This window comes from Seriola aureovittata, chromosome 12, assembly GCF_021018895.1.
Source record: "Seriola aureovittata isolate HTS-2021-v1 ecotype China chromosome 12, ASM2101889v1, whole genome shotgun sequence".
NCBI lineage: Eukaryota > Metazoa > Chordata > Actinopteri > Carangiformes > Carangidae > Seriola > Seriola aureovittata.
Genome location: NC_079375.1, coordinates 9,915,911 through 9,940,858, shown reverse-complemented (window position 1 = coordinate 9,940,858; position 24,948 = coordinate 9,915,911). Strand labels below are relative to the sequence as shown.

General features: G+C 38.1%; 2 protein-coding genes across 5 annotated transcripts; one reads left to right on the top strand and one right to left on the bottom strand.

The window, feature by feature from the left end:
* Positions 1-9,265: 9,265 nt before the first annotated feature.
* Positions 9,266-13,039, top strand: ackr4a (atypical chemokine receptor 4a). Of its 2 annotated transcripts, none has more exons than XM_056392079.1 (2): positions 9,266-9,341; positions 11,668-13,039. In XM_056392079.1, exon 2 carries the CDS (start codon positions 11,674-11,676, stop codon positions 12,778-12,780), a length of 1,107 nt encoding a protein of 368 aa, XP_056248054.1. In that variant the 5' UTR covers positions 9,266-9,341; positions 11,668-11,673; the 3' UTR covers positions 12,781-13,039. The 2 variants fall into 2 exon arrangements, with proteins under 2 accessions (XP_056248054.1, XP_056248055.1); XM_056392080.1 differs by lacking the exon at positions 9,266-9,341 and adding an exon at positions 10,118-10,235.
* Positions 13,040-15,468: 2,429 nt separating this feature from the next.
* On the bottom strand, positions 15,469-24,832 carry e2f5 (E2F transcription factor 5). Of its 3 annotated transcripts, none has more exons than XM_056392427.1 (8): positions 24,575-24,832; positions 22,911-23,053; positions 22,530-22,689; positions 21,878-21,970; positions 20,936-21,260; positions 18,066-18,197; positions 17,779-17,817; positions 15,469-17,041 (listed from the first exon to the last, which is right to left on the bottom strand). In XM_056392427.1, exons 1-8 carry the CDS (start codon positions 24,701-24,703, stop codon positions 16,965-16,967), a joined length of 1,098 nt encoding a protein of 365 aa, XP_056248402.1. In that variant the 5' UTR covers positions 24,704-24,832; the 3' UTR covers positions 15,469-16,964. The 3 variants fall into 3 exon arrangements, with proteins under 3 accessions (XP_056248402.1, XP_056248401.1, XP_056248403.1); XM_056392426.1 differs by having other exon boundaries at positions 15,474-17,041; positions 21,860-21,970; XM_056392428.1 differs by having other exon boundaries at positions 15,480-17,041; positions 21,860-21,970; positions 22,944-23,053.
* Between the last annotated feature and the right edge of the window lie 116 nt (positions 24,833-24,948).

Sequence of the window (24,948 nt, the reverse complement as noted above, 5' to 3'; positions counted from 1 at the left end):
TCTATCACTGCATTGTGAAAGAAGTCTTTATATACTGTGTTTGCTGTAGCTTCCAACATCTACATTGAAGGTCATTACTCCTCCTTATGAGGTACCAGTTATAGCTCATGACTATAGACATGAAATACAACATTCGTATATTGAGTTTTTCTTCCAGTTATCAGAGAGAAATTTTACCATGTATTTTCTACTTTGTTGCATTTTGTTGTTTGATTGTTTCATGAATTCCCTTTATCTCAAAATTCAGTGTTGAGGCTTTTACTATGTCAGCTCCCGTAGTCCTCCACATATTTGTGCTACTGTAGCTTATGAAAAATGAAATAATCAGGACAGAAGAATTGAAGAAGAAAACCAACATCCACTGAAAACACATTGTTAAAGACATGTAGTGTCGTTTGTAGTTTGGTTAAAATCTCTTCAGTAAATATATTAATTCATACAGTTGCTATTAAAATCCTTACAAACGTCTTCTACGATTAATATTTTTTTTACTCCCACGTGCTGCTGATTCTTTGCAGCAGTCGTTCACTTCATTTTCTTGTTTTAAACCAAATAAAGTGTTTGTAATAAAAATGCACAAGGAGTGCATCATCTTTGTAGCTTAGCATTTTACATAAAGTCGAATATATCAAAGATCAGAACGCTTTTTTCTTTCATAATAAGAATAAAAGCAAACATATAAAATTCTTATTTATTCTGGTAATGCTTACTAAACAGCTGCCAGTCAGTAAAACCACAGTCTATTACTGGTAGATACTGATTCCAGATGTGAAAGCATTAGTCTATTTCATGAGCGTGCAGCTGGGTTAGAAAATATTGTACATGTCTGCATATTTTAATCTGAAAATGAAAGCAGAGGAGGTAAAACTGAACTCTGTACTGACTATAAAGGACTTCTCTAGGATTTTTATAGTTCAATATAATATTCGTTAACCAGGATTTTTTTTATAGTTTAATCAAGTTTATGTACAGTAACCTCAAGCACAAAGGTTAACAAATGTTTGTCTGTACAGCAGCTGAGCTATTTTTACTGCTGTGATAAGAAGATGCTCAAGGAGGGTCTACAAGGGAAGGAAGCAGAGATACCAGACTCATATACAGAGAGTTAATGTGGTGATTAAACTGGACTTAGATTAAATAAACCAATTTTAAATGGTGTTTTTGCATCTGTGTACTTTTTCTTATCTTTATCCACATGGAAGTGGTGGTTTGGCAGTGAGTATATAAAGCTCTGTGTGTTTCACAGCTGCATCAAACTCTTCAGCTCATCAGCCATGGACAAAAGCTTTCTTGTGGTCGTGTTGTCTCTGCAGGTTTTCCTGCTCATCACAGCCTTCACTTCTACTGATGCAGCGGCTCCAGTGAAAGATGATCAACAACAACCGCCTCTTGATCTGGTAAGATGATTCATGCAGGAGCTTCTCTAATATTGTAAGATCTTTGATTCAAAGACCAAATAGTACAATATCTCCATGTGGAATGTAGTGGAGTACAAATATTAAATAGCAGAAAATGCAAATACCTCAAAATTGTTCTTGCGTGCACTACTTGTTTACATTCCACCACTGGTTTGGAGTCACTGCACAGACTAACACAAGTGAATTTGAATACAGGTAGAAATTAGAAAAGTAGATTAAGGTAGTTTCTGTGCAAAATAATTCATAATTTAATGCTTATTTATGCTTATTTTCTCATAGGTGAAGGACATAAGAATGCCCAAGAGGAAATATCCTAGATTTGCATGGCACTGTGGTTTGAGACCAGGTGATTGTTCAGGCTTTAGACGGGTAAGAACAAATTTACTTTCGATTTTTTTTTTTTCATTCACAGTAAAATATGTGAATCTACATCTTGAGAAACAGTTGCTAAAGATGTTCATCATAGAAAAGGCTGATCAGTGAAGTGTTTTGTGTTGATCTCACACTAATATCAATTAATTATTGTTTGTTTTGTTGAAGCCTCCCACTGAACCACCGATTAAACAAAACATGGAGAACACAAAGGTAATCTGAATACTAGAGGAAATTTACAATAAATGTTTTGCATTGTAAAAAAAAACCCAAATAAGCAAGACAGGTGTGTAATATCTGTGGTGCTGGATATTAGTGATTTAATTTTAATTCCTTAATCAAAAGTTTAAAGGTATAGTCAGTTACAGGTAATGAACAACATTATTAATACTGATACATCAGTGTTTTCTCGTCACCTCACTGGTGTAGCTGGCTGAGGTGGAGCTAGTTTGAACTTCTCTAGAAACAAACTCAAATGTGTATTTAAGGTCCACCACTGGTTTGGAGTCACTGCATTGAGTTTGAATACAAGTTAGAAGAGTAGAGTAAGGTGGTTTCTGTGCAAAATAATGTGAAACAATGCATAATTAAATTAATCTTTATCCTGATTTTTTGTCCAGGTTGAGGAAATCCTTATGCTCACTAGAGAAAGGAGAGAAGACAAAACTCATAAAGAAAAACCAAGATATCCCCTCCCCTGTACTGATGGACTAGGCGGATGTGGACCCATGGAAAAGGTAAGAACACATTTACTTGACTTTTGAGAACTTTTCATTTAGAGTAAAATACGTGAATTTACATCTTGAAAAACAGTCGCTAAAGATGCTCCTCACTGAAAAGGCTGATACCAGTCAGTGAGGTTGTTTTGTGTTGATCACACACAATGATCAATCTGAATGTAAAAGCTAATTTATTACAATTTACTGTATTGTAAAAGAACAAACAAACAAGCAGGACAGATATGTAATATCAGTGGTGCTGGAAGTGGACGAATGAGTGAGTGCTGCAAAACAACAGATGAACCAACTAATGCCTCAGTTCAGCAGCAGATCTCAGATGGACTGCTCTTTTTCTCTCTTTACACATTCTAACTATAAACCCTCCATTGTTGGCTTTGGACAAACAAAGAAATCATGTAAATGTGCTTCATATTTTGGGGATGAATTTTAACACAGACTGAGATCACATCTGTTGTGAACTATTGTGTAGGAGAACAAAAAGTAAACATAAAGAAACCCCCACCTGTGCACTCAAGCAGCAGCAGCTCAGAAGAAGCTGACAGCTGCTTTGATTCATTTTCAACAACCATATTGATTGATTGACTTCCACAGAAACATGTTTGATCCATCACATTCATATTGAAATATTTATTCCTGCTCTCCACCTCACTGACTTTCCTCTCTTTCTTTCTGTCAGTGAGCAGAAGAAAATATAAGAAGCCAGAGCAAAGGAGTGAAGACGGACATGAAAACCTGCAGTAACACATCTTCTCTTCAAGGATGTTGCTCTGTTTATTATAACAGCTTATCTGTTGCTTTGCTATTTTGGTGACAATAATCTATCACTGCATTGTGAAAGAAGTCTTTATATACTGTGTTTGCTGTAGCTTCCAACATCTACATTGAAGGTCATTACTCCTCCTTATGAGGTACCAGTTATAGCTCATGACTATAGACATGAAATACAACATTCGTATATTGAGTTTTTCTTCCAGTTATCAGAGAGAAATTTTACCATGTATTTTCTACTTTGTTGCATTTTGTTGTTTGATTGTTTCATGAATTCCCTTTATCTCAAAATTCAGTGTTGAGGCTTTTACTATGTCAGTTTTGCACTGACATCTCCCGTAGTCCTCCACATATTTGTGCTACTGTAGCTTATGAAAAATGAAATAATCAGGACAGAAGAATTGAAGAAGAAAATCAACATCCACTGAAAACACATTGTTAAAGACATGTAGTGTCGTTTGTAGTTTGGTTAAAATCTCTTCAGTAAATATATTAATTCATACAGTTGCTATTAAAATCCTTACAAACGTCTTCTACGATTAATATTTTTTTTACTCCCACGTGCTGCTGATTCTTTGCAGCAGTCGTTCACTTCATTTTCTTGTTTTAAACCAAATAAAGTGTTTGTAATAAAAATGCACAAGGAGTGCATCATCTTTGTAGCTTAGCATTTTACATAAAGTCGAATATATCAAAGATCAGAACGCTTTTTTCTTTCATAATAAGAATAAAAGCAAACATATAAAATTCTTATTTATTCTGGTAATGCTTACTAAACAGCTGCCAGTCAGTAAAACCACAGTCTATTACTGGTAGATACTGATTCCAGATGTGAAAGCATTAGTCTATTTCATGAGCGTGCAGCTGGGTTAGAAAATATTGTACATGTCTGCATATTTTAATCTAAAAATGAAAGCAGAGGAGGTAAAACTGAACTCTGTACTGACTATAAAGGACTTCTCTAGGATTTTTATAGTTAGTGCCACGGGTGCTCAGCTCTGAAGCAGTCCTCTACAGCTAGAATAGCTGAGCATCTATAGCATCTATTAATATTCTGTTTCGGGTTTATTATTCTTCCGCCAAATTTCGGCGCGTAACTCGTCCCGCAGCTTTGAGAAAACCCCGGTAATATATACATCAAAACGTGCGTCTTGATCCCGCACTCATTTTAAGGAATATCTGAATAAAATAGAGACTGTAGAAACTTCTGGCTTCAGTGTCTGGCACGGTCTTTTCGGTTTATGAAAAGAAGTAACGGTTTTCTCATAATTTGCAGTTGTTTGAAGCCATGTAGAAGCCAAATTCTGGGCAGATTTTCACATTGCCATGGCAACGGCAGCTCCTGACCTGCGTGCGTGCGTGCGTGCGCCTAGCAACCAGATAACCAACTCTCCAAGCTCCGCTAGCTTTACATTAGCCGCATGTTAGGTCTTAAATTACATTTAGTTTGGTCTTAAATATGTAAGTCCATTTACTGCTTCCTTCGTTGCTTTTTTTTTTGTTTTGTTAAAAGAGTGAATGAAGTTGTGACGGTCTCCGCTGAGACAGAGGAGAGGAGAAGCTACTAGCCCTCTCTCGCTGTCACTTCTAGTCGCGTTGCTCTCCTCCCCAGTAATGTTAAATTTAGCACAGAAAAAAACATAATAGTGGTAATTTAAATAGCGGTTCATGGGATTTATTACCCTCAGGGGTCCCTCTGTCCTTTTTTGGACATTTTCTTCACTTTTCTTTTTTGATTTGCTGATCATTTTGGCTGTGTTACAGCTCAAGGTATGGATTTCTGCAAGAAAGTTTATTTTTTTTGACATATTTTTAAAATCTAATGTCAGTTACTGTTACAGGTCTATTATACACTGGTAACACATTTTGTACCCTCTGGGGTTCCTCGCGTCCAAAAAAGGACACACAAAGAAAATGCTATAAAATCATCATATATCAATATTTTTTTCTGCTTTTTTTGCATAAATCTCTTAAACCACTTCAGTTCTGCTCAAACCTATCAAATGTTTATTAGTTTTCGGGATTTTAACCCTTTAAATGCCAGTTTGAAGACATGTCGCCTCTTGTTTTATTAAAAAAAACAACACAGAATATGAGATATTTCCCACATAATACATGATGGAGGGATGTGACATTGTTTTATATCAGAGTCTTTTATATCAAGACATTTCTCAAAACCAGAATATGATCAGGGTGACTTTTGAACACTGGAAATAAATCATGTACTCATCCCGGCAGTAGCCCCCGTGGCACTCAAAATTTCCCTGGAATTTTCTAGTTCAATATAATATTCGTTAACCAGGATTTTCTTTATAGTTTAATCAAGTTTATGTACAGTAACCTCAAGCACAAAAGTTAACAAACGTTTGTCTGTAAAGCAGCTGAGCTATTTTTACTGCAGTGATAAGAAGATGCTCAAGGAGGGTCTACAAGGGAAGGAAGCAGAGATACCAGACTCATATACAGAGAGTTAATGTGGTGATTAAACTGGACTTAGATTAAATAAACCAATTTTAAATGGTGGTTTTGCATCTGTGTACTTTTTCTTATCTTTATCCACATGGAAGTGGTGGTTTGGCAGTGAGTATATAAAGCTCTGTGTGTTTCACAGCTGTATCAAACTCTTCAGCTCATCAGCCATGGACAAAAGCTTTCTTGTGGTCGTGTTGTCTCTGCAGGTTTTCCTGCTCATCACAGCCTTCACTTCTACTGATGCAGCGGCTCCAGTGAAAGATGATCAACAACAACCGCCTCTTGATCGGGTAAGACGATCCACTGCTGGTCACTGACAGCATGGATGTTTTTACTGAGACAATTTTGCTCTATTTGGATTTTGATTTTGGGATCACACACACGATGAAAATGCATGTAATACAAAGGATGGTTTTCTTTAAATATTGCATAATTTATCCTCATTTTGTCGCAGGCAGACAAAGGAAGCGCACACTACACAAAAATGAGCACTAATAGACGAGGCTGTAAGTGGAAACCAGGACGATGTGGAGGTCTCCGCCCTGTAAGAACAAATCTGCTTGACTTTGAGTTTACTTCATTCACAGTAAAATAAGTGAATTAAAAATCATCCCAATAACAAGATTTATTTTGCCCGTCAGCGAAAAGGATGATCAGTAACTGAAATGCAGTGGCTTGTTTTGTGCATATCACATTAATTTTATCAGTCAGTTCATGTTTATTTGTGCATGTGAGGAATTAAGCAGCTGCTTCTGAGACTCTTTTTGTATATTACAGTCATTATCGCATAAAGGAAGACCAAGACCACAAATGCATCCTCCCCTGTAAGACCCAATCTCTCACGTCAACACAAATACAGCAACGGGCTTGCAAAACGACCAGCAGTATATAAGCATAATGAAAAGAATCAGTAGGATTTGTTTTTGTTTCACACAGACCTCAACCAGGAAGCCAATCTGTTCTTATGTTACCATGATCCCAAGATACAAAGAGATTACGATTGTGAACTATTGTGTAAGTAAACAAAATGGAAACACAATGGAAACACTTGCAAATGCATTCAAGCAGCTGGATTTCAGAAGAAACCTGTAGCTATTTCATTTAATTTTCAATTGATTGATTGATTGATTGATACTGTACATTACAATGTTTTTCTTCCTACTCTTCTTCTCAATCACTTTTTTCATTTGTTTCTGTCAGTGATCAAAGGAAGAAAAGACGAAGCAAAACCAGAGAACTGACGACAGACACGAAGACCTGTGCTAATTACATATTCTCTTCAAGCAAGTTACTCAGTTTATTATGAAAGATTTTAACAGAGAGTTTTCTGGAAAAAAACAATTTCCACAATTTTCTTGTTATTAATATCTTATAAAAAATTGTAACTCAAACCTTGTAACCATTTTCTTTCTGTGTGTCTGAGTGCAGTTATGCTCCCACTGTTTAAATGCTAATATTGTATTTACAGTACATGCTTTTTTTTTAATCTGTTTTTAAGCATCAAATAAAAAAGTTTTGCCAATCAAAAAACAAATCATCTGTATCTTAAATAAAAGGTTCATCGATCCATCCTGCAACAGTCCAGAGCTACAGGCCAATTTAGAGTAACCAGTTTATCTAACCTTTATATCTGGACTGTTGGAGGAAACCACGTTACAAATGACAACTGGTGCCAGGAGTGGCACCAAAAAAAATTTTCCATTACCATCTGTATTTTTAATAGTCCAACTCTACTGTGCAATGCATATTTATATTCTTAAAATAAAAATACCACTTCTCACTCAGCACTAAACACTTGCAGCGATCTTTCCGTCATATCAACATGCTGCGTGCAGCTCATTCTGCTGGGTAACAGCGCTGGGGAAGAAGCATGTATGGATCACCGGGTTAGCCAGGTTCCATTCAAACTTCATGATAAGACTCACAACTGGAATAATGAGAGTGTTGCACCTCGCAGAGGTGCGGCCTCACCTTGAGTCATGGAGTATTCGGCGAGTCATTAGGTTTAACAAAAGACAGAGCATGATGAAAAACATTATACACTCTGACATTAAAGTACTGATGTCCTAAACCTGGCAAAGTGCAGGCTATTTTAATAGGTGTCCACTACAACTGTTGTGGTTTAGTCAAACTGGTTATAAATGTACTTTCTTGGAGACAGAGTGCTATGTCGGTGATAATTTGCAACAACACCTCTGAAGCGCTGCTGTTTGTTGAAAACATCAGTATTCCGTTGACGCTGAGGTTAACAAGCATCTAAATCCTGTCCAGACCTTATATACACTCTATGGTCCAGACCATGAAGTTGAGAATCACATTTAATTACATCAAATAACTGGCGGATCAAAGTTGAGTTTGTCCATGTGCCCTGTTCCTCTCTCTGCAAGCCGCATTGGACCGTGGTTGGGAGGATGGTTGTGAAGGTCAGAATTTACTATATCCTCTAAGTGCTGTCTCTATTGTAGGGAGGGATTTAATGCCACCTCCTGTTGTGACAGGGTTTTACTGGGGGCGTTCCAGCTCATTTTTCCCTCTTTACAGGTTAATCCAGCCACGGCAACCCTGAATTAATTTTTACACCAATTTATAAAGCTTTGCTGTCACTAATATGCAAGAACTGGATGTAACCAACACTCACACATAGACTGCATGTAATGAATCTTTGTTAAGCACATTTACATTCTTTCAGTGATAGTTAACATTCACAGACCACCTCAGCAGCTGGCCTGTGGATACAAACTACTTAAAAGTGATGTATGGCCTGTGGTTTTTCCTCTACATTTGTATGTGATTTTCCAAAATACAGATAAAAATTTCTGTAGCCAACTATTTCATTCTGAGAACAAAAGGAATCCAGTGTTTGTTTCTACTGTGAATCGTTCTGTGACTGCAGCTCGATTGCTCGGCCTCTGAGTGAACACAGGACATAAAGGGGAGCTATTTTTTTTTCAAAGAAAGAAAGTTCCTCTGCCAAATATTAATGGATTAAAACTGAAAGGTAATTTGACACAGTCCTTGTGGTTTGAGCGGAGGGGTAGTTATGAATACTGTGGATGTGCATGCAAGATAAAATACAGTTAATACACCTCATGTATGTTTTTAGTGGCAGAATTGTGTCCTTTAATACTGAGCAATGACTTGATGCTTAATATTTAAGATGCAATTTGTCATTTTGGATATTTCTGCCTGTTTTCTTTCTTCACTGCTAAGCTAAACATCTCTCAATGCTTTCATTTTCTAAAACTAGACTAAAAAGTTATTGTATTTCATGTAAGGTGCAATGCTTTATTGTTTGTGTTGTATCTCTGGTGTTGCTATGCTGTTAACACACATGCTTTTGTCTCAGTTTAAACAAGTTCATGCATGTTCATAAAACAAAAAAAATTGTTTCCTCAATAAACACCTTGAACAGCTGATTTAATTCCTACTTGGTTTCTGTCTCCTGTCACTTGACTTCTCTCTCTCTGTCTGAGTCATCCTTCCTCAAAGTGTGTTTAAAGAGTGTGGAGCAACAAGACTCAGCTGGATTTGCAACTGAACTGTCACCAGAGAATCAAAGCTGTGACTAACGGTAAGACTGGTTTCTGACTTGATAATTGGGCGTGTTCACAGCCAAATACTGTTGCTAGTAACCCTGCAACATAGTGTGAATTACAACGTAAACTTGAGGATGCACAGTATTCGTGATTTTTAATTTTAAATTGGATTGAATCTGATTTATCCTGATCTAGTCTTCCCAGTATATTTAAATGCAAACAAATAATAACAGGAAAACACAACTTGTGTGGTAGTGACTATTTGACCAGAATGTTTTCACTGTCAGAATTGGTTTATTTATGCTGTGTTTTAAATGTGTTTATAGAGGGATAAATCATGGCTTTATGCGAGATGGGAGTGTGAGGCCATTTTGTTGTTTGTAATACAGAAAGAAAAATTCAGATTTCCAACTAAAAAATAAAACTTCACAGGCTCAGAATGAACTTGCTCAGTGCAGTGGATTCCATCAGTGGTGCAGAAAGATCTTTCCCTTTAGTAAAGCTAACAATATCACAGTGCAGCTCTGCTACAAGTAAAAATCAAAAGCATAAAAGTATTAACACCAATATATAATTTAAAAGTATGGCTCATTTGAAATAATATATAATTAAATATATTTTTGATGCATTAATGCAAGCATCACTGATGTTGCAGCTGTTAAGCTGCAACATCAGTGTTTCCATTGTAATGGGCTCCCTTGCATTTTTCCCGCTCTTTGAAATGACTCATTTCTTCCTTCGCTGTGATCATTGCATCTTCACATCAAGCGCAGATGAAGCCGGTTCTTACGTGAATTCACGCCCACTTATGCTGCGCGAGAGTGAAATCAAACGAATCCTCTACTGCGCAGAGCAAACACAAACTGAGTGGAGCTCACTGTACATCGGGTAAATAGACGGCACAGATATTGAATATTGAATGAAACGCCGTGAGTATCTATCAAACAAAACATGCAGATCGCCCACACCTCTGTAACGCTACATATCTCTGTTTTAATCATGTGTTTTGGTTTCAGCTCCGTTGTGAACTGCGTTTTTGTTAATCTGCTTCACCACCTCTACAAATATCTGCTTACAGTAATTCAACATAAACTGCCTCTGATTGTTTCTTTAATTCATATAATTCACTTCATTGCATAGTCATGGAGCTACTTTAACTGTAACTGTACTGTGGTTCTACTGAAGTCCGCTTCTACTTTAGTTGACTGTTTCCATTTCGTGCTACTTTATGCTTCTATTTCACTATAATAAATAAGTAAATATTGCACTTTTTTACTCCACTACCTTCATTTAACAGCTATAGTTACTAGTTACTTTGTAGATTAATATTTTACACACAAAATCCATGGTGAGTTTATGAAATAATATACTTGTAATAGATTAAACTACCGAACAGTGTATGAAATAGGCAAAATGAACTCAACCCCAAACATTATTATTAGTATCATTAATAATAATTCAATAATGCAATTCTTGGACATTTTTCTGAATAATGGGCACTATGTTTTAGATACATTTACTAATAGTACTTTTGCATGTGACATTTTCAAAGTAGAACTTTTATCATTGTATTTTTAGGTATAAGATTTGAACAATATCAGTCAGAAGAAAGGAACTGTGGTATTTCTCAAGCAATGGAATAAAAAATGAAAGAAAAAAAGAGTATTTCCCAGAAACAGGAAAAAGCAGAGCACTCAAGAGGTACTCAATGTAATTTATAGCTGTCAAAATGTAAATGTAAAGGAAAATGTAGTGAAAAAAAGAACACACCTCTGAAATGTAGTATAAATGAGCATAAAGTGGAACTAAAGTGAAATACTTCAAAAGTGTTCCTAAATAAAGTCCTTGAGCAAATGTAATTAGTTTCTTTCCACCACTGTGTTTAACCTCTAAATTTGTTTAACAATCAGTGATGGGTGTATTCATTTATGCAGAGGAGAAATCCCATCAGGGAATCTCTAGGGGAATTTGGTAGTTTATACAAGCCTCTCTTTAGTACAGAGGCAGAATGAGCACTACAACAGAAAGGAAGAGTTCAGGTCAGAACACTATGGCCGATCTTAATAAGGCACAACTAGAGGGCCACTCAGTACAGTGCATACCTCCTCCAAGGATGATGACCAACAACATACAAGAGACTTCAGAGAACCTGGACCTGGGAGGTCAGGTTTCACTTAAGCTCTCTATAACACCGGCCGATCATTAGTCAGTGTGTGTAGCTAGTAATATCATTGTAAGAGGTGTGGAGCTCCGTAACCTGCTACATTTCACTGTGACTTTAAGTAAAGTAATTAAGTACATGTACTTACTTACCACCATGGTAACTCTAGGTATGTACATTGTTCCTCACTGCTTTATCAGATTAACATGGATGTCTTGGAGGAGGACGACTACTATTACCATGAAAACATCAGCTTCAACTTCAGCTATGATGACTACCCTGCCCTGTGTGAGAAGGCTGACATCCGTTCCTTTGCTGCCCTCTTCCTCCCCATCATGTACACGGTGTGTCTGGTGGTGGGACTGGCAGGAAACGCCTTGGTCGTGACCGTGTACGCCTACCACAAACGCCTGAAGACCATGACAGACGCTTTCCTGAGCCACCTGGCTGTGGCTGACCTGCTCCTGCTCTTCACACTGCCTTTCTGGGCTGCTGATGCTGCAAGGGGATGGGAGCTGGGTCAGGTCATCTGTAAGATCATGTCAGCCTGTTACACGGTCAACTTCACCTGCTGCATGCTGCTGCTGGCCTGCATCAGCCTGGATCGTTACTTAGCATTGGCCAGGGTGCAAGGTAGAGAACAAAGAGGTTGGCTGCAGAGGGCGTTCAGCAGGAGACACTGTTGGAAGGTGTGTTTAGTTGTCTGGGCAACAGCTTTCATGCTTGGTCTGCCTGATTTAATACTCTCAGAAGTGAGGTGGGCATCTAATAGGAACATCTGCCTGGCTGTCTACCCTCCATCCATGGCTAGAGGAGGTAAAGCTGCACTGGAGATAGCTGAGGTGCTGCTGGGATTCTTGCTTCCTCTCCTGGTTATGGTGATCTGTTACTGGAGCGTGGGCCGAGCGCTGAAGGGCCTCCCTGTTGAAAGCAGAGGCAAGAAGTGGAAAGCCCTGCGTGTTCTCCTAATAGTGGTGGGAGTGTTTGTGGTCACACAGCTGCCTTATAATGTCTTGAAGCTCTATCGAATGATGGACTCGGTCTACGCTTTAGTGACCCACTGTGGGACGAGTAAAGTGCTGGATAAGGCTGCTCAGGTGACGGAGAGCCTGGCCCTCACTCACTGCTGCCTCAACCCGATCCTCTACGCCTTCATGGGGTCTTCCTTCAGGCAGCGCATGACCAAAATGGCCAAGAAGTTTGGCGAGAAGAGAAGAAAGAGGAGGAGGGAAAACCCTGCAGAAGAAGGAGGGATGGACATATCATTTAACTCCCACAGTGCATCTCAAGCAACAAACACATTTTCTATATGAGTTAACACTAGTATGCCAGAGTGAATGATGTCTGTATGTATCACTTATTTAGCATAGTATAAGAGCTATGCAGTTACTGTGTAGATAGCTGTTGAGACAGCAGCAGTGGAAGTAGGTTGAAATGAGTACATCAAAAACAGGAGGTTGTTTTCTTAAGTCTTTTCTTCCTCTAGTTTTATAAAAAATGGGTTTGAGTAACATGTATTTGTTTAAATGACTTCTTTGTTACTGTAGCAACTAATAAAATTATATATCTTTCTGTGAAGTGAGTGATATTGTAGTGAGTGTACTTTTTTTTAGTTGATATGACAATAAACTTTTTGAGCTTTAACACAAACTTTAAATGAAATAACAAAAAAAAAAAAGAAAGATAGTCTAGAGAATCGAAACTATCCCTCGCTGGATTGAGGAGCTATTTATAAATTTTGCTATTGCTACATAGCCAATGTTAGCATTTACATCATAACCAGCCTGGAAGACACGTTGTGAGTTCAGCATCAAGCCTCTATCCTTTACTCGCCAAGTGCTGTCTCCATAACTCTTTTTCTTCTACCGAAGTTAGCATGCTAACAAGCTAGCCCCCGGCCCGTCTCGTCACTTAACGGTACCGACTCACTGTAGCCTCCAATCTGACCAGAAGACGTAGCGTAGCACTGCTCAAAGAGCGTATTATAATCTCTTGTATTATAAAGACGACGGCCGAAGGTCTTGTCAAGCGACAATGACCACCACCCACTAGTATATGGGCTAACAAGACTCTATGAGGCTATATTGTGAACAGGGTGCCTGGAGCTAAATGCTAGCAGCACGCTGAAATGCACCAGAGTACCATATTCACCATTGTAGTGTAATGTGTTAGCATGCGAGCATCTGCTAATAAGCACTAAGCGCAAAGTACAGCTGAGGCTGACGGAGATAATAGATTTGCAGGTATTTTGTCATAAAGAATAATTTTGACTGGTGATGGCACAAGAGGAAAAATCAGTATCACCAAAGCTATTATAATTCATCCTGAGGGATATCATGAATGTCCGTACCAGATTTAATGACAATCCATCCAGCAGATGTTGAAATATTTCAGTTAAGAACAAACTGTTGGATCAATTGACCGTAGAGCCACTAGTTGCTGGCTAGTGTGCCAAGAACTGGACCTTTTAACCTATTCAACAGAAAACGTTCCACATAATCAACATGGCCATTTGCACAATAACTCACAAGCTAGAGATGAAGTAATGGATCTGTGATTTCACAAGACACATTTAACTCCAACACAGTACAAAGTGCAAATAAGGTTAATACACGAAACACAAAACAGCTACAAAGGGAATAGGTAACTTGACCTTTGCCCTTTTGTAGAACAACTTTGAAATGGAATTTATTTTAAATGATGCCTTACTTGTTTTAACTGCAACTAACTGTGCAAAGGGACCATGATTGCCTGAAAATGAAGTGATAACAAATGCTTTTTTCCCCACTGTTGGTGTTGTTCAAAATGTGTGCCAAATCTTCATTCCTTTCATATGGGAAACAGCTTTGTTGTTTCTTGGTTTCCTCAGAACATCTGAAACACACATGTACACTTCACTGTTTTTCTCTGAGTGGACTGCCAAGCTGCTCAACAGAAAACAATTTTTACTAGGCTCTTTGTGAGTTTATGAAGAAATGTTGAAAAGTTCATCTCTTAATTCTCTTCATTGTTGCAAATGTTATTACACATGTTTTCCTTTAACACTGATTTAATCTGGAAAGAAAGCATCAATTTGTGTGACTGGGCAGAGAGGGAGGGTTGCATATTTTCAAACATTTAATAGTGCACACAAATTCCAGTATTAGCAGTCTGGACCTATTTAGATAAAAAGGTCAGTGTTCTCCTTTGCAAACCAGTTACAACATCCACTGGTTCAAAAACAGTCTCCAATTGTAAGCTAGACATAAATACCACACTACATCAGTGGCGGCTGCTGGTCTTATAAGGAGGGGAAGCTCATTTTCGGCCTACATCATAAAATGTGTCCGTTTATTTATATGTAAATTCGCAGAGTGACAGAAGAGAGTCGCCAAACACAACGCTAGTCGTTTTTAACAAAGACAAAGTCGCTGAGGATCAGTAACGTCTCCAGATCAACTCCGAACAACGGAATGAAAAACTTGAAAAATGCTCCGGTGGGTGCTTATACTTCAAGATCGCTGATTCGCTCATTTCGCTGTCAATCAAAAACGGACTCAGCCTCAGACAGATCATCCAATCATCATGCAGAAGCCGAGCGTCCGGGCCAGCCCACTGTCCCATAGACCCCCAGAGACGCTGAGCGTCCGATGGGCGGGACAAAGCCCAGCATTTATCCAATCACCGTCTAGTTTCGCTACAGTGGAACAACCCACTCTCTGCTTCCCCAGTGAAGTCAGTAGACGCTCGGCGTCTACACTGTGTAAAGCTCTGTGGCGCTGCAGGGATGAATGAGGAGAAGTCGTGTCGGTTACCTGTGATAAGTAGCTGATTCTGAACAAAGAAGAACGTGTTCTAGCGCATATTTAGTCAATGAAATGTTCACACAACAGAACATATTTGACCACTTATTTTGTTGACATTTTAGGGGAAGCTGAGCTTCCCTTGCAGTCTTAGAGCAATCGCCACTGCACTACATAGTTTAAATAGTACTATCGTGTTATGCATGCTGTGGTTGTCATGTTCATCTCTCAGACAAACAGCATTCACTGAATGTTAGAATATCAGAAATTCTCCATTCACATTTTTGTTTCAATGTTCATTGTGTTTGTTTTTATTTTTATTTTTTTTAGCTTTCTTCCCAGCTGGTAAGGATCAAGTGATACTTTATAAAGTCATGCTGCTGGTCATGCTCTGGCGCTTGTACTGTTTGATGTGGAAACCATTTAACTGAGGTTTACCATCTGTTAACAGACCAAAACACTTTACCAAAAGAGTTTCAACCTCAGGATCAAACTGTTCAGTGTGATAAACACGGCCTTCTGTGTGACTGAAGACAAACATGACAAGTCACAAACAAATAAGTCTCACATAAGAAAAACTGAGTACATGTTGAAATGACTCCTCTCATTTCACATTTTCAAATCAAACTATGACTATTACTTACAACAAAAGTGTACTGTTTATTGAAAAAAACTTTCAAAAATGTGCAAAGAAACAACAAAATGTAACATAAACATGGCTTCCTGTGATAAAAAAAAAAACAAAAAAAAAACTATAAATATACAAAAATGCCACTCAAGGCTCTTATTTATTATTTCAGATAAGAAATATAGCTAATTCAATTCCTTAATTACGGCATTCAACCAGCTTCATTTTCAACAAACGAGAACCAAGAATTGTTTATCAAATTAAGTAAAAGGTATTACTTGTTCAAATATATAAATGTAATTCTAAGAATTTTTTAAAACAAAAACTCAGAGGCCTAAAATGGCAGTGTCACAATAGAAAAGAAAACTTTCTGGCATTTTCCACATGAGAACACTGTTACAAAACGTAACCAAACATTCACTCATTAAATACAATATGCCATTTCATGAAATATAACTATGAAATTTGTTAGCTTTTTACAGAATATGGTTTCCATGCAAACAAAGTTACTAACTTAAATACCCTGAACTAGATCATCAACCCTGTATTAAATGTAAGAAAAAAAGCTAATACTGTATGAGTTACTGTAAATATCACCTAAAGTAAAATGCTGTCACAGTCCCAATGTTGATAAACTACAAAAAATAAAGCAGTTGTCTTCAAGTCTCAGGCTTTCCACTAGATGTGGAAAAATACAAATTTACATGTAAATAAGCAGCAGAAGGCTGAAGGATTTGTCCTGGTTTTCTTCCAGTAAGGCAACTCATTTCTGTGGAATGTTGCAGATAACCACCCAGTTAAAGACCCAACGGAGACACAATGACTCCTGGCTATGTAAATATCTTATGGTTAATTAATTCAGGCACTTTGTTTAATGTTGGCTGAGGGCAAACGGCCAGTATAGTACACTGAAGAAGTCTGGTGCAGAGCAGTGAAGTCTTGTGTGTAAAAGGTTGTTTGTTTTTAAAGATAAATAACAATGGAATGTTAAAGTTAAAGTCAGCTGTGCAACTCTAACAAAATGGGAAAGGTTTGAAGTGTCTTTACAGACATTGTATGACTGCAGAGAAGAGCACATTGTCTGCCATCAGTAATTGAGTATCTGGACATCAAACAGGTCACAGACCCCCTCATTGTCATCCAGGTTGAAGCTGTAATCTATACCTGCACGAGGAGAGAGGAGCAACAACGAGATTACTATAAAACATTAGTAAGACAAAGACAGGCAGACCCAGGTATATTCTAAGCTTTGCAAAGCGTCATAGCCCAGGGGATCGTAACACTGGTCAGTCACACATTCTTGTTCAGATCGAAACATCTCGACAACTGTTGGATGGATTGCTGTGACATTTGGTTCCCATATCCATGGTGAGAGGAAGATTCCTAATGACTTTGGTGATCCCTGGCCTTTCCTCTGGCACCACCAACAAGTCAAAGTGTTCACATATCCTGTGAAATATCTCAACATCTTTTGACTTGATTAGCAAGTTTTGTACAGACATTTATAAATCTGCAGTGTGAAACTTTTGTCTCTGCCAAATGTTAACATGCTAACATGCTAAATTAAGATGCTGAAAATGACAAATATTAACCTGCCAATGTCATTAGTGTACATTATCTATTTACAGAGTAAGTTTAACCACCTGAAAATCTTGTTTTTGCTAGTTAACTTTACACCTGGTTGCAGTGATGTACAGGCAGACTCCAGGACCTTAGGAAATCACTGCTGGGTGCGGTTAAAGATGTAACAGAGCACATTTCTGGCCACACCCACCAGTGATGCTGGGTGTAACAGAAGTGAAACAGGCTTGCTAGTTGGGTTGTACACTGTAACAGTTAGTAAATAAAGACACAGTTTTTCCATTTATGAAGTTACTTATTCCAGGTCTTGCAATTCTTACCATCAGTAGACATTAGCTCATCAATCAGGTCAACAGCTCCTGCAAGAGTATTAAAAACATGTTTCTGTTTAACAGTAAGTAGTCTACTAAAATATAGGTATATAATTCAGCCTAATCCTAAAGCTAGGAATCAATAAACTGAATAAAAGCAGGCTTAGATCTTAAAGCCTTTACAGAACATAACTGAAACAACTGTGAAACAAACATCAAGTCTCCCCGAAGCCTCACTGCTGCATTCAATTACAGAATAAACTCTGTTCACATCCCCATCTCCCTCATCCCTTTACCCTCTCTGTCGTCCTTCATGTGGTCCCCAGCAGCGTTGAGCTTCAGCAGGCTGCTCACGTCCAGCACAGACTGGAACTCTGGGTCCGCCAGGTCCATCTGCTGCTGCCCCAACACTGCTACTGGCTGACACTCTGCAGGGAGCATGGCCGGTGCAAACTGAATACTTATCTATACAGTGAAGCTCCTTTTAACAAATAAAACCAGCAACATTACATGATTCAATTACCTGGACCTAGACAAATTAGAAGAAGACAGGTCACTATCCCAGAAATAGTGAAGCACGAAGTCGCTTAAAAGACTTAAAGAAATTAGCTTATTGCTAATGAGTCACTACATAACCTCGTATAGATCCAAACTGTTATTTTTACCTGCCTCTGTTTAAAAGTAAATCCCCTCAAAAACATCTCGACACTCCGGCTATTTTGTGGCAAGCCACTGAGTAAACACGCTATATGTTGAGTTATTTAACAGTAAAGATCATTTTGTAAATGTCTACTGTGTCACTGTAATGACAATTCCTCATAAAGGAAGGAAGATCCAACTGACTTTCACTTTAACAATGCAAAGAAATATCTGTTTGCACATTGTCCAGTTTTATCTATGCTTACAGTGCCTATGAAAAACTTACTCATCATTTTCTTATAAACCTAGATCCAGTTGAGGAAGTGGTTAGTCTTTCACACATACTGGAAGTCTGCTACACACAAAATACCAGTGTTTAGTGTCTTCCCAAAATATCATGTGGGTATTCGGAGATGCAGTTTCAGGTTTACATAGATAATATGTTTATATTTTTCCACTTTCATTTTTAATGCAAGTAGATCACAGTTCCCTTCTCTCTCAGTGTAAAACTGTTACAGACAAAACCCTTGTGAACTTTTGAATTATGTTAGCCCAGAATGTTTTTGCAGAATGTTTTTGCTTTCTTCCCACGAGAGCTGTTGTGGGAGTTTCCTAAAAATTTTACGGCATGGATTTTTAAATTGATTTCTTATGGTCTGGCCATTGGTTTTGGTTTATTTAACTGCATTATGAAAATCAACTTCTGAGATTTTAAACATGCTTGAGACAGACAAACCATTATGAGTGACACAGTGCTTTTGGTTTTGCCTTTAAATTACATTATGATCACATAGTATTATGGATGCAAGCATTGGCCTTTTAAAAACGTTTCCTGTTCTTGCCTGTGAGGGTGCTCTGTCATCTGATATTGAGTCAATTGCCTTTTAAAGAAATAATAAACCCACTTCATGATGACGACGATTCGTTTCGCAATGCCAGTATTCTCTTTGTTTGTCTTCAGGGTTTGAGTTCCTGACAACGGAGCTCAGCAATGCATTACTTTCAGTTCTTGGACATGGGAGCGTTACTGAATACAACTCAGAGTTTTGAAAAAACCATCTCTGCCAGTAATTGCATTACTGCACAAAGATAAAAAAAAAAAAAAGAAGCAGTATATATATAATAATAGACGGTTTTAATGTTCAGTTTTTGTTGAAACTGTTTAAGAGGGGTGATTTACATTTGTGGTTATTTGTAGTTTACAGTGTTGTTGCATTATATTGGTTGTAACTGACAGGTGTTTTTAATAGTTAGTCTACACTTGTAGAAAAACATTTTCCTCTCAGTATTGTGCAATAGAGATCAACAACCAGGACCTCCTCTGATGTTTAGAAAGTCTAAGAGTAGCTTTACTTAAAAAAAAAAAAAGGACAGCAGCATGTGCCGTTGAAAGCACTGCGTGTTGATAGTTCAATTTTTACAGAGAGATTAGGCTTGTGACATCATCACCCTAACTGACACAACCAAGCAATCATTTTACAAACCTAGTATTAATTAGTTGTTGTTTGACCTCTTGCAGCTGTTTGTGATGGTTTTAAAGGGCCTGCACACCCATGAGTGTTTTAACTTATTCTGGCTCATAACCCACTGCTTAGGGTCAAGTTAAATAAAGCTATACTGGGAATTGCAAGAGGTCTCTTAAGTCAATGTACCAATAAGAATCATTGAGGTATAACGTCTTCTACCTCTTTTACTGCAAGACTAGTAAATTACCAGCTGTTAATGGTAACATGGGCCATGTAGCTACTGTGTAGGTCATTTAAAGTAAAAATGAAAGCGGGAAATAGAAAATATGACTCAGTTATTGGGTAATTCAACAGCACCACAAACTACTACTGTTTCTAAGATCACTATACAGTTGAATCAACACCACAAACTGTTTCCTTAACTCTATAAAGTAGGACTTATTGCAGGGCTCTTGCATTTGACTGCATAAGTTTTAGCAAGGTATTCCTAATAATGTGGTAAGTGAGTGTATATGTCCAATAGGCATGTTTTTATTGGAGATGCCAGTGGCATTTGGTACGCAAGTCTACACTAGTGGGATTTTCTCTACACCATTTCTACTGTCACTTAACTGAAACACCTGGTGCATTCAGCCAGCGTCACTGTGGACACCCAACACCACTTGTTAAGTGACTCAAACCTAAAGTGATATTGACTAAAGGACTTGCAGCTACAGTTGGGGGGGGGGGTTATTTAACATCTCCAGACTCATGAGATTGAGGATATTATTTAAGCTAAATCATGATGGAAATGTAGAGATGGAGGGAAAATGAAACTGCCCCAAGATGACAGCACTTTGGGGTTATAATGCAATTAGCTTCTTACTTTAGAGGCTACTGAAGCTGTGAATTGTTTTTGTTATTATGTTTTAAACTTCTACTGTGTATATAAATATTTCTTTGTGTGAAGTCAAACTTTTGTCTTATAAATTTCGTTCATCACAGCCTAAGAAAAGTCTTTAAAAGTCGAATTTGTATATAAAAAGCATTAAATGCTCAAATATCAAAGTTCCTGTCCTTACCCATCTGCACATCAGGGGGGGTAGACGAAGGCGTCAGCACTTCATCATGTTCTGGCAGCACCATCTGGTGGTCTGAGCAGAGAGAGTCCTGGCTGCAGTAGGAGGAGATGGTGTTGGAGGTGGAGTAGATGGATGTTGAGAGGGGGAGCCTCTGCAGGCTAGCAGGCGTGCTGGGTGGAGATGGCATCAGACAGATGTCATCAGTGGGCGGCACAGGGAAGACCACAGGTATTGTGGAGTCTGAATCCCTGTTGATGAGCATGACCTGGATTGGAGCCAAGTGGCTACGTAGGTTCACCTGGTACTTCTTCTGACCACTCTGGCCCTGTAAAGCCACAACATGTTTGTAAGATTATGATCATGCCTTTGTAAACCACTTTGGACTACTGTTTTGATTCACTCTCACCGGTATTATAGCATAACTTTTACAGCAGGAACCTGTTTTCAGCGAAAAAGCCACTGAACACTTCCTGCTCAGCACCAAATGATAGACATTTATTGACTAGCTGTTGAACAGACTGGATCATTTAGCAGCCAAAGATATTTCCTGCAGGAGTTGAAGGAAACTAAAAATAGATCTAAAATGTGGTGAATATTGTGTAAAATGAGCAACATTTTTCTAACAACTTTGCCCTAACATCTGCAAAGGTGATAATTTGTCAGTGCTGTGTTCACAGCTTGTTTCTATAAGGGCCAAAAGTCAGCTATTGCAAGGTTAATTTCTTTACAGGAAACAAGTGTAGTCATTTATACGACAATGCTTATCGTATGAATGCAAGATACACACCTCTGTGCAGAATAACCAGCCATATGTGTTGATGACTCTGTGCTTCATTCGCAAACTTGTTTTTGTAATTCCAGTTAGACTTCACACACCACACGAACATCCAAATCAATAAAGAAATATTTTAAGAAATGACCAACTATTTCAGGTAATGGAACCTCCAGTTGCGTTCCAGCAGGAGCCATGACAGCAAGAAGAGTGTCTCCGCTGAAGGCACTGCAAATGTCTTCATGCGTAACAAATTTATAAGTAAAGAAGTGTTAAGGAAATATGAACAGGGTTACTTATGGGAGCAAATTGAACTCGATAAACTGGAAAAACAAGACTGTGAGCTTTGTACACATTGGGATTAGCCTGGCTGTGATTTCACAAGACAGTGACAATAGCATTCATATCTATAATCCTCCCTTTATAGCATTTTCTGTTCAATAAGCAAATAATGTTAAAAGGATTAAGAGGGGATTTTTTTCCCTCTGAAATGAATAAATGGCACCCAAAAAGGAGTTGAATTACCAACAGTAAAGAGAGAAAAAAAGAATCGCAAATACAAATGACACCAAGTGACATTTAACTGGAATGACATCACAAATCAAGTCTCAGTAGTAGATGTTTTGAACACTTAATGTGATCAGTAAAACAGTACATTATTTTTAGGTTATGTTACAAAGTAGGTACTGGGGTGTTTTAACTTGCCTTAATGTGAAATGTTAATAAATCTTAGCACAAACAAGTTTGTGCTCTCAGTACAGAAAAGAAGGAGTTAAGATAACACTGACCTAAATTGAACAAAAAAGTAAAACAAGGATATGTGCTGGTGATGGGATTCTGGTTTAGGTGTTTGATGTTGTCCTCCAGCCAGGCCTTCTGGTTGTCCAGCTCTTTCTCTTGGCCCTCTAGTTCAGAGATCTGTGCCTTCAAAACCTTTACCTGCTCCAACACCTCTTGAGTTTGGCTGCCTGTGTTCTCACCTCTGGACACAAGGAAGTGTAAAGATAAGATAACAGAAGTCAAATACTGGTATTTTTCAGCCATTTATAGTCAGCATTTGTTCTCTACTAGCAATTTTAACAGGCTTAGTGGCACCTTAAGTGGGTTTCGTAGCCTGGCAAGTGCTATAATGTTTTACATCAACATTCAGAAGTTACAACATACTGACAGTGATTAAAAAATAAATTAAAATTTGTTTCTAACATTTGAAAATAGCAGTGACTTGTGTTTTCAAACCTCCACTGGATAATATTCTTGTTTTTCTTCTCAATCAGCCCCACACCTTCCAGGACATTAGTGATGTCATATATCCTCCTCTTCTGCTTCACTGCCAAGCTGTCTGCAGCCTGTTAAGACAGACATTTCCATAAAGGCTCTTACTCAGTGGTAGCTTAATGTGAATCCTCGTTGACAAGGCACATCAAAGACACTTTTAACAGGCATTGGCAATAAACAGGAAATTTATGCAGCGAAGACTGCATGGAATGAAAAAAAAAGAGACTTCAGCAAAGCCAACAAATGAACAATTTTTCAAATTAAGCTGCACAAACAACAAGTCAAACCCCTTGGCAGGAGAGGACAGTTATACAATAGCAGAGGACGGAGGAGGAGGGAAATCGTCCGAGAAGCCTGCTGTGTAAACATTACTCAGCTTTGGCGCGCAAGGAAAGAGGGAAAACTTATTTTCAGTGAAAAAAGATGGTAGATTTTTTCTCATCTCAGGTTGGTCTGGCAAAGATACACCCACCTATCAAAATACTAAGGGCTGCTGGGTAGATGGTTCAAAATTTCAACTTAATATTTGAGGAAAGGGTTTTTAAAAAACATCACCATTTATGCTTCATTTCTAGAGCTTAAAAGTAGCTGTTAGCAAACAGCCACAAGAAAACAGAATAATCTGAGCGATGGCAGGAAGGAAACTTTCAAAGAAAATGTTGCTTGTTGGCACATCTCACTGGCATTAGGGCTGCAACTAACAACTATTTCATTATAAATGAATCTGTCAATCATCTTCTCAATTTTTTTCATTTTTTAAAACCTCATGAAACAGTGAAAAACGTTTATCCCTGTTCAAGGTGTCCAAGGTGATATTTTCAAATGTCTTGTTCTGCAAAAACCCATTGGAGAAGCTGGAACTAGAATATTTGTTATTCATTTCTTTAAAAAAAATTATACTAACCATTAAACTTTTTAATTGACAAATTGTTACAGCTATAACTGGTCTTCCCAGAGGGTAACAACATAGATCTGATCTTTCTACGCTATTTACAGTTTAGTAATTTAGTGAAGTGGTTCTAACCCCTTCAAAGGGTCATAATGTAAAACTGAGGGGTTGTAATATGGTTAATACAAGAGAATAGTAGAAAAAAGTTTTACAACTAAAGCTGTATGGATTTTGGGGACCTTTCCTTTTTTTTCGCTAAATATAGTAGAGTTTTACTTCTTTGTGCCAAGAACAGTTATTTAAATGAAACCATGTGAGGAGTTTAGAGGAGACACAGGTTACAAGCCGAAACTGCTCGAAACTCAATATTTAACAGGGCATTTTATTTCACAAGTTTAATATATGTTTTCAAATGTAAAACGTTAATCTGAAAAAGTACAACTATCAGATAAATGTAGTGGAGTAAAAAAAAAGAGGATAACATGGAAATGCTAGTACCTCAAAAGTAAATAGAGACGAGGAGGCCTGGTTAATGGCGGCTAGCTAGTCCACCTGTTAAAACAAATCAATGCACCTGACTGGCCCCGGTTGGGCTGACAGCCCTTTGTTCACAGAAGGTGGCACTTCCGAAACACCAATTAACAAAACCCCAATAACAACCCTCAAACAACAACATTGGGGTTATCGACGTTGTTTCACTGACCACTTTCAAATCAAGGACGCCATCCTTAGCTTCTTGTAGCAGACTGACAAACTTCATTGTGAGGAGCCCCAAACTTTTCTCGTGTCGACTCGGTGTCGAGCGTATGGTCTCCGTCGTCTCAAACTCCATCTTCTTTCTAAATGTTTAACTTATTTTTTAATAATGTTTAACCTCAAATAACGGACATTTCTTTCCATTCAGGTACCGTCTCTGTTATCTCAATGGGACGACGGCAGGTACCTGTGGGTTTTTAAATGAACGGACGTTACGTTATGTTACAGTTGCCAAGACAACCCTTGTCCCGCTCTGTCAAGCGCTCCCTGTCAGTGAAGCCCCGCCTCAGTCCAAATTCGACCCCGCCCTCTCCTTGTTCC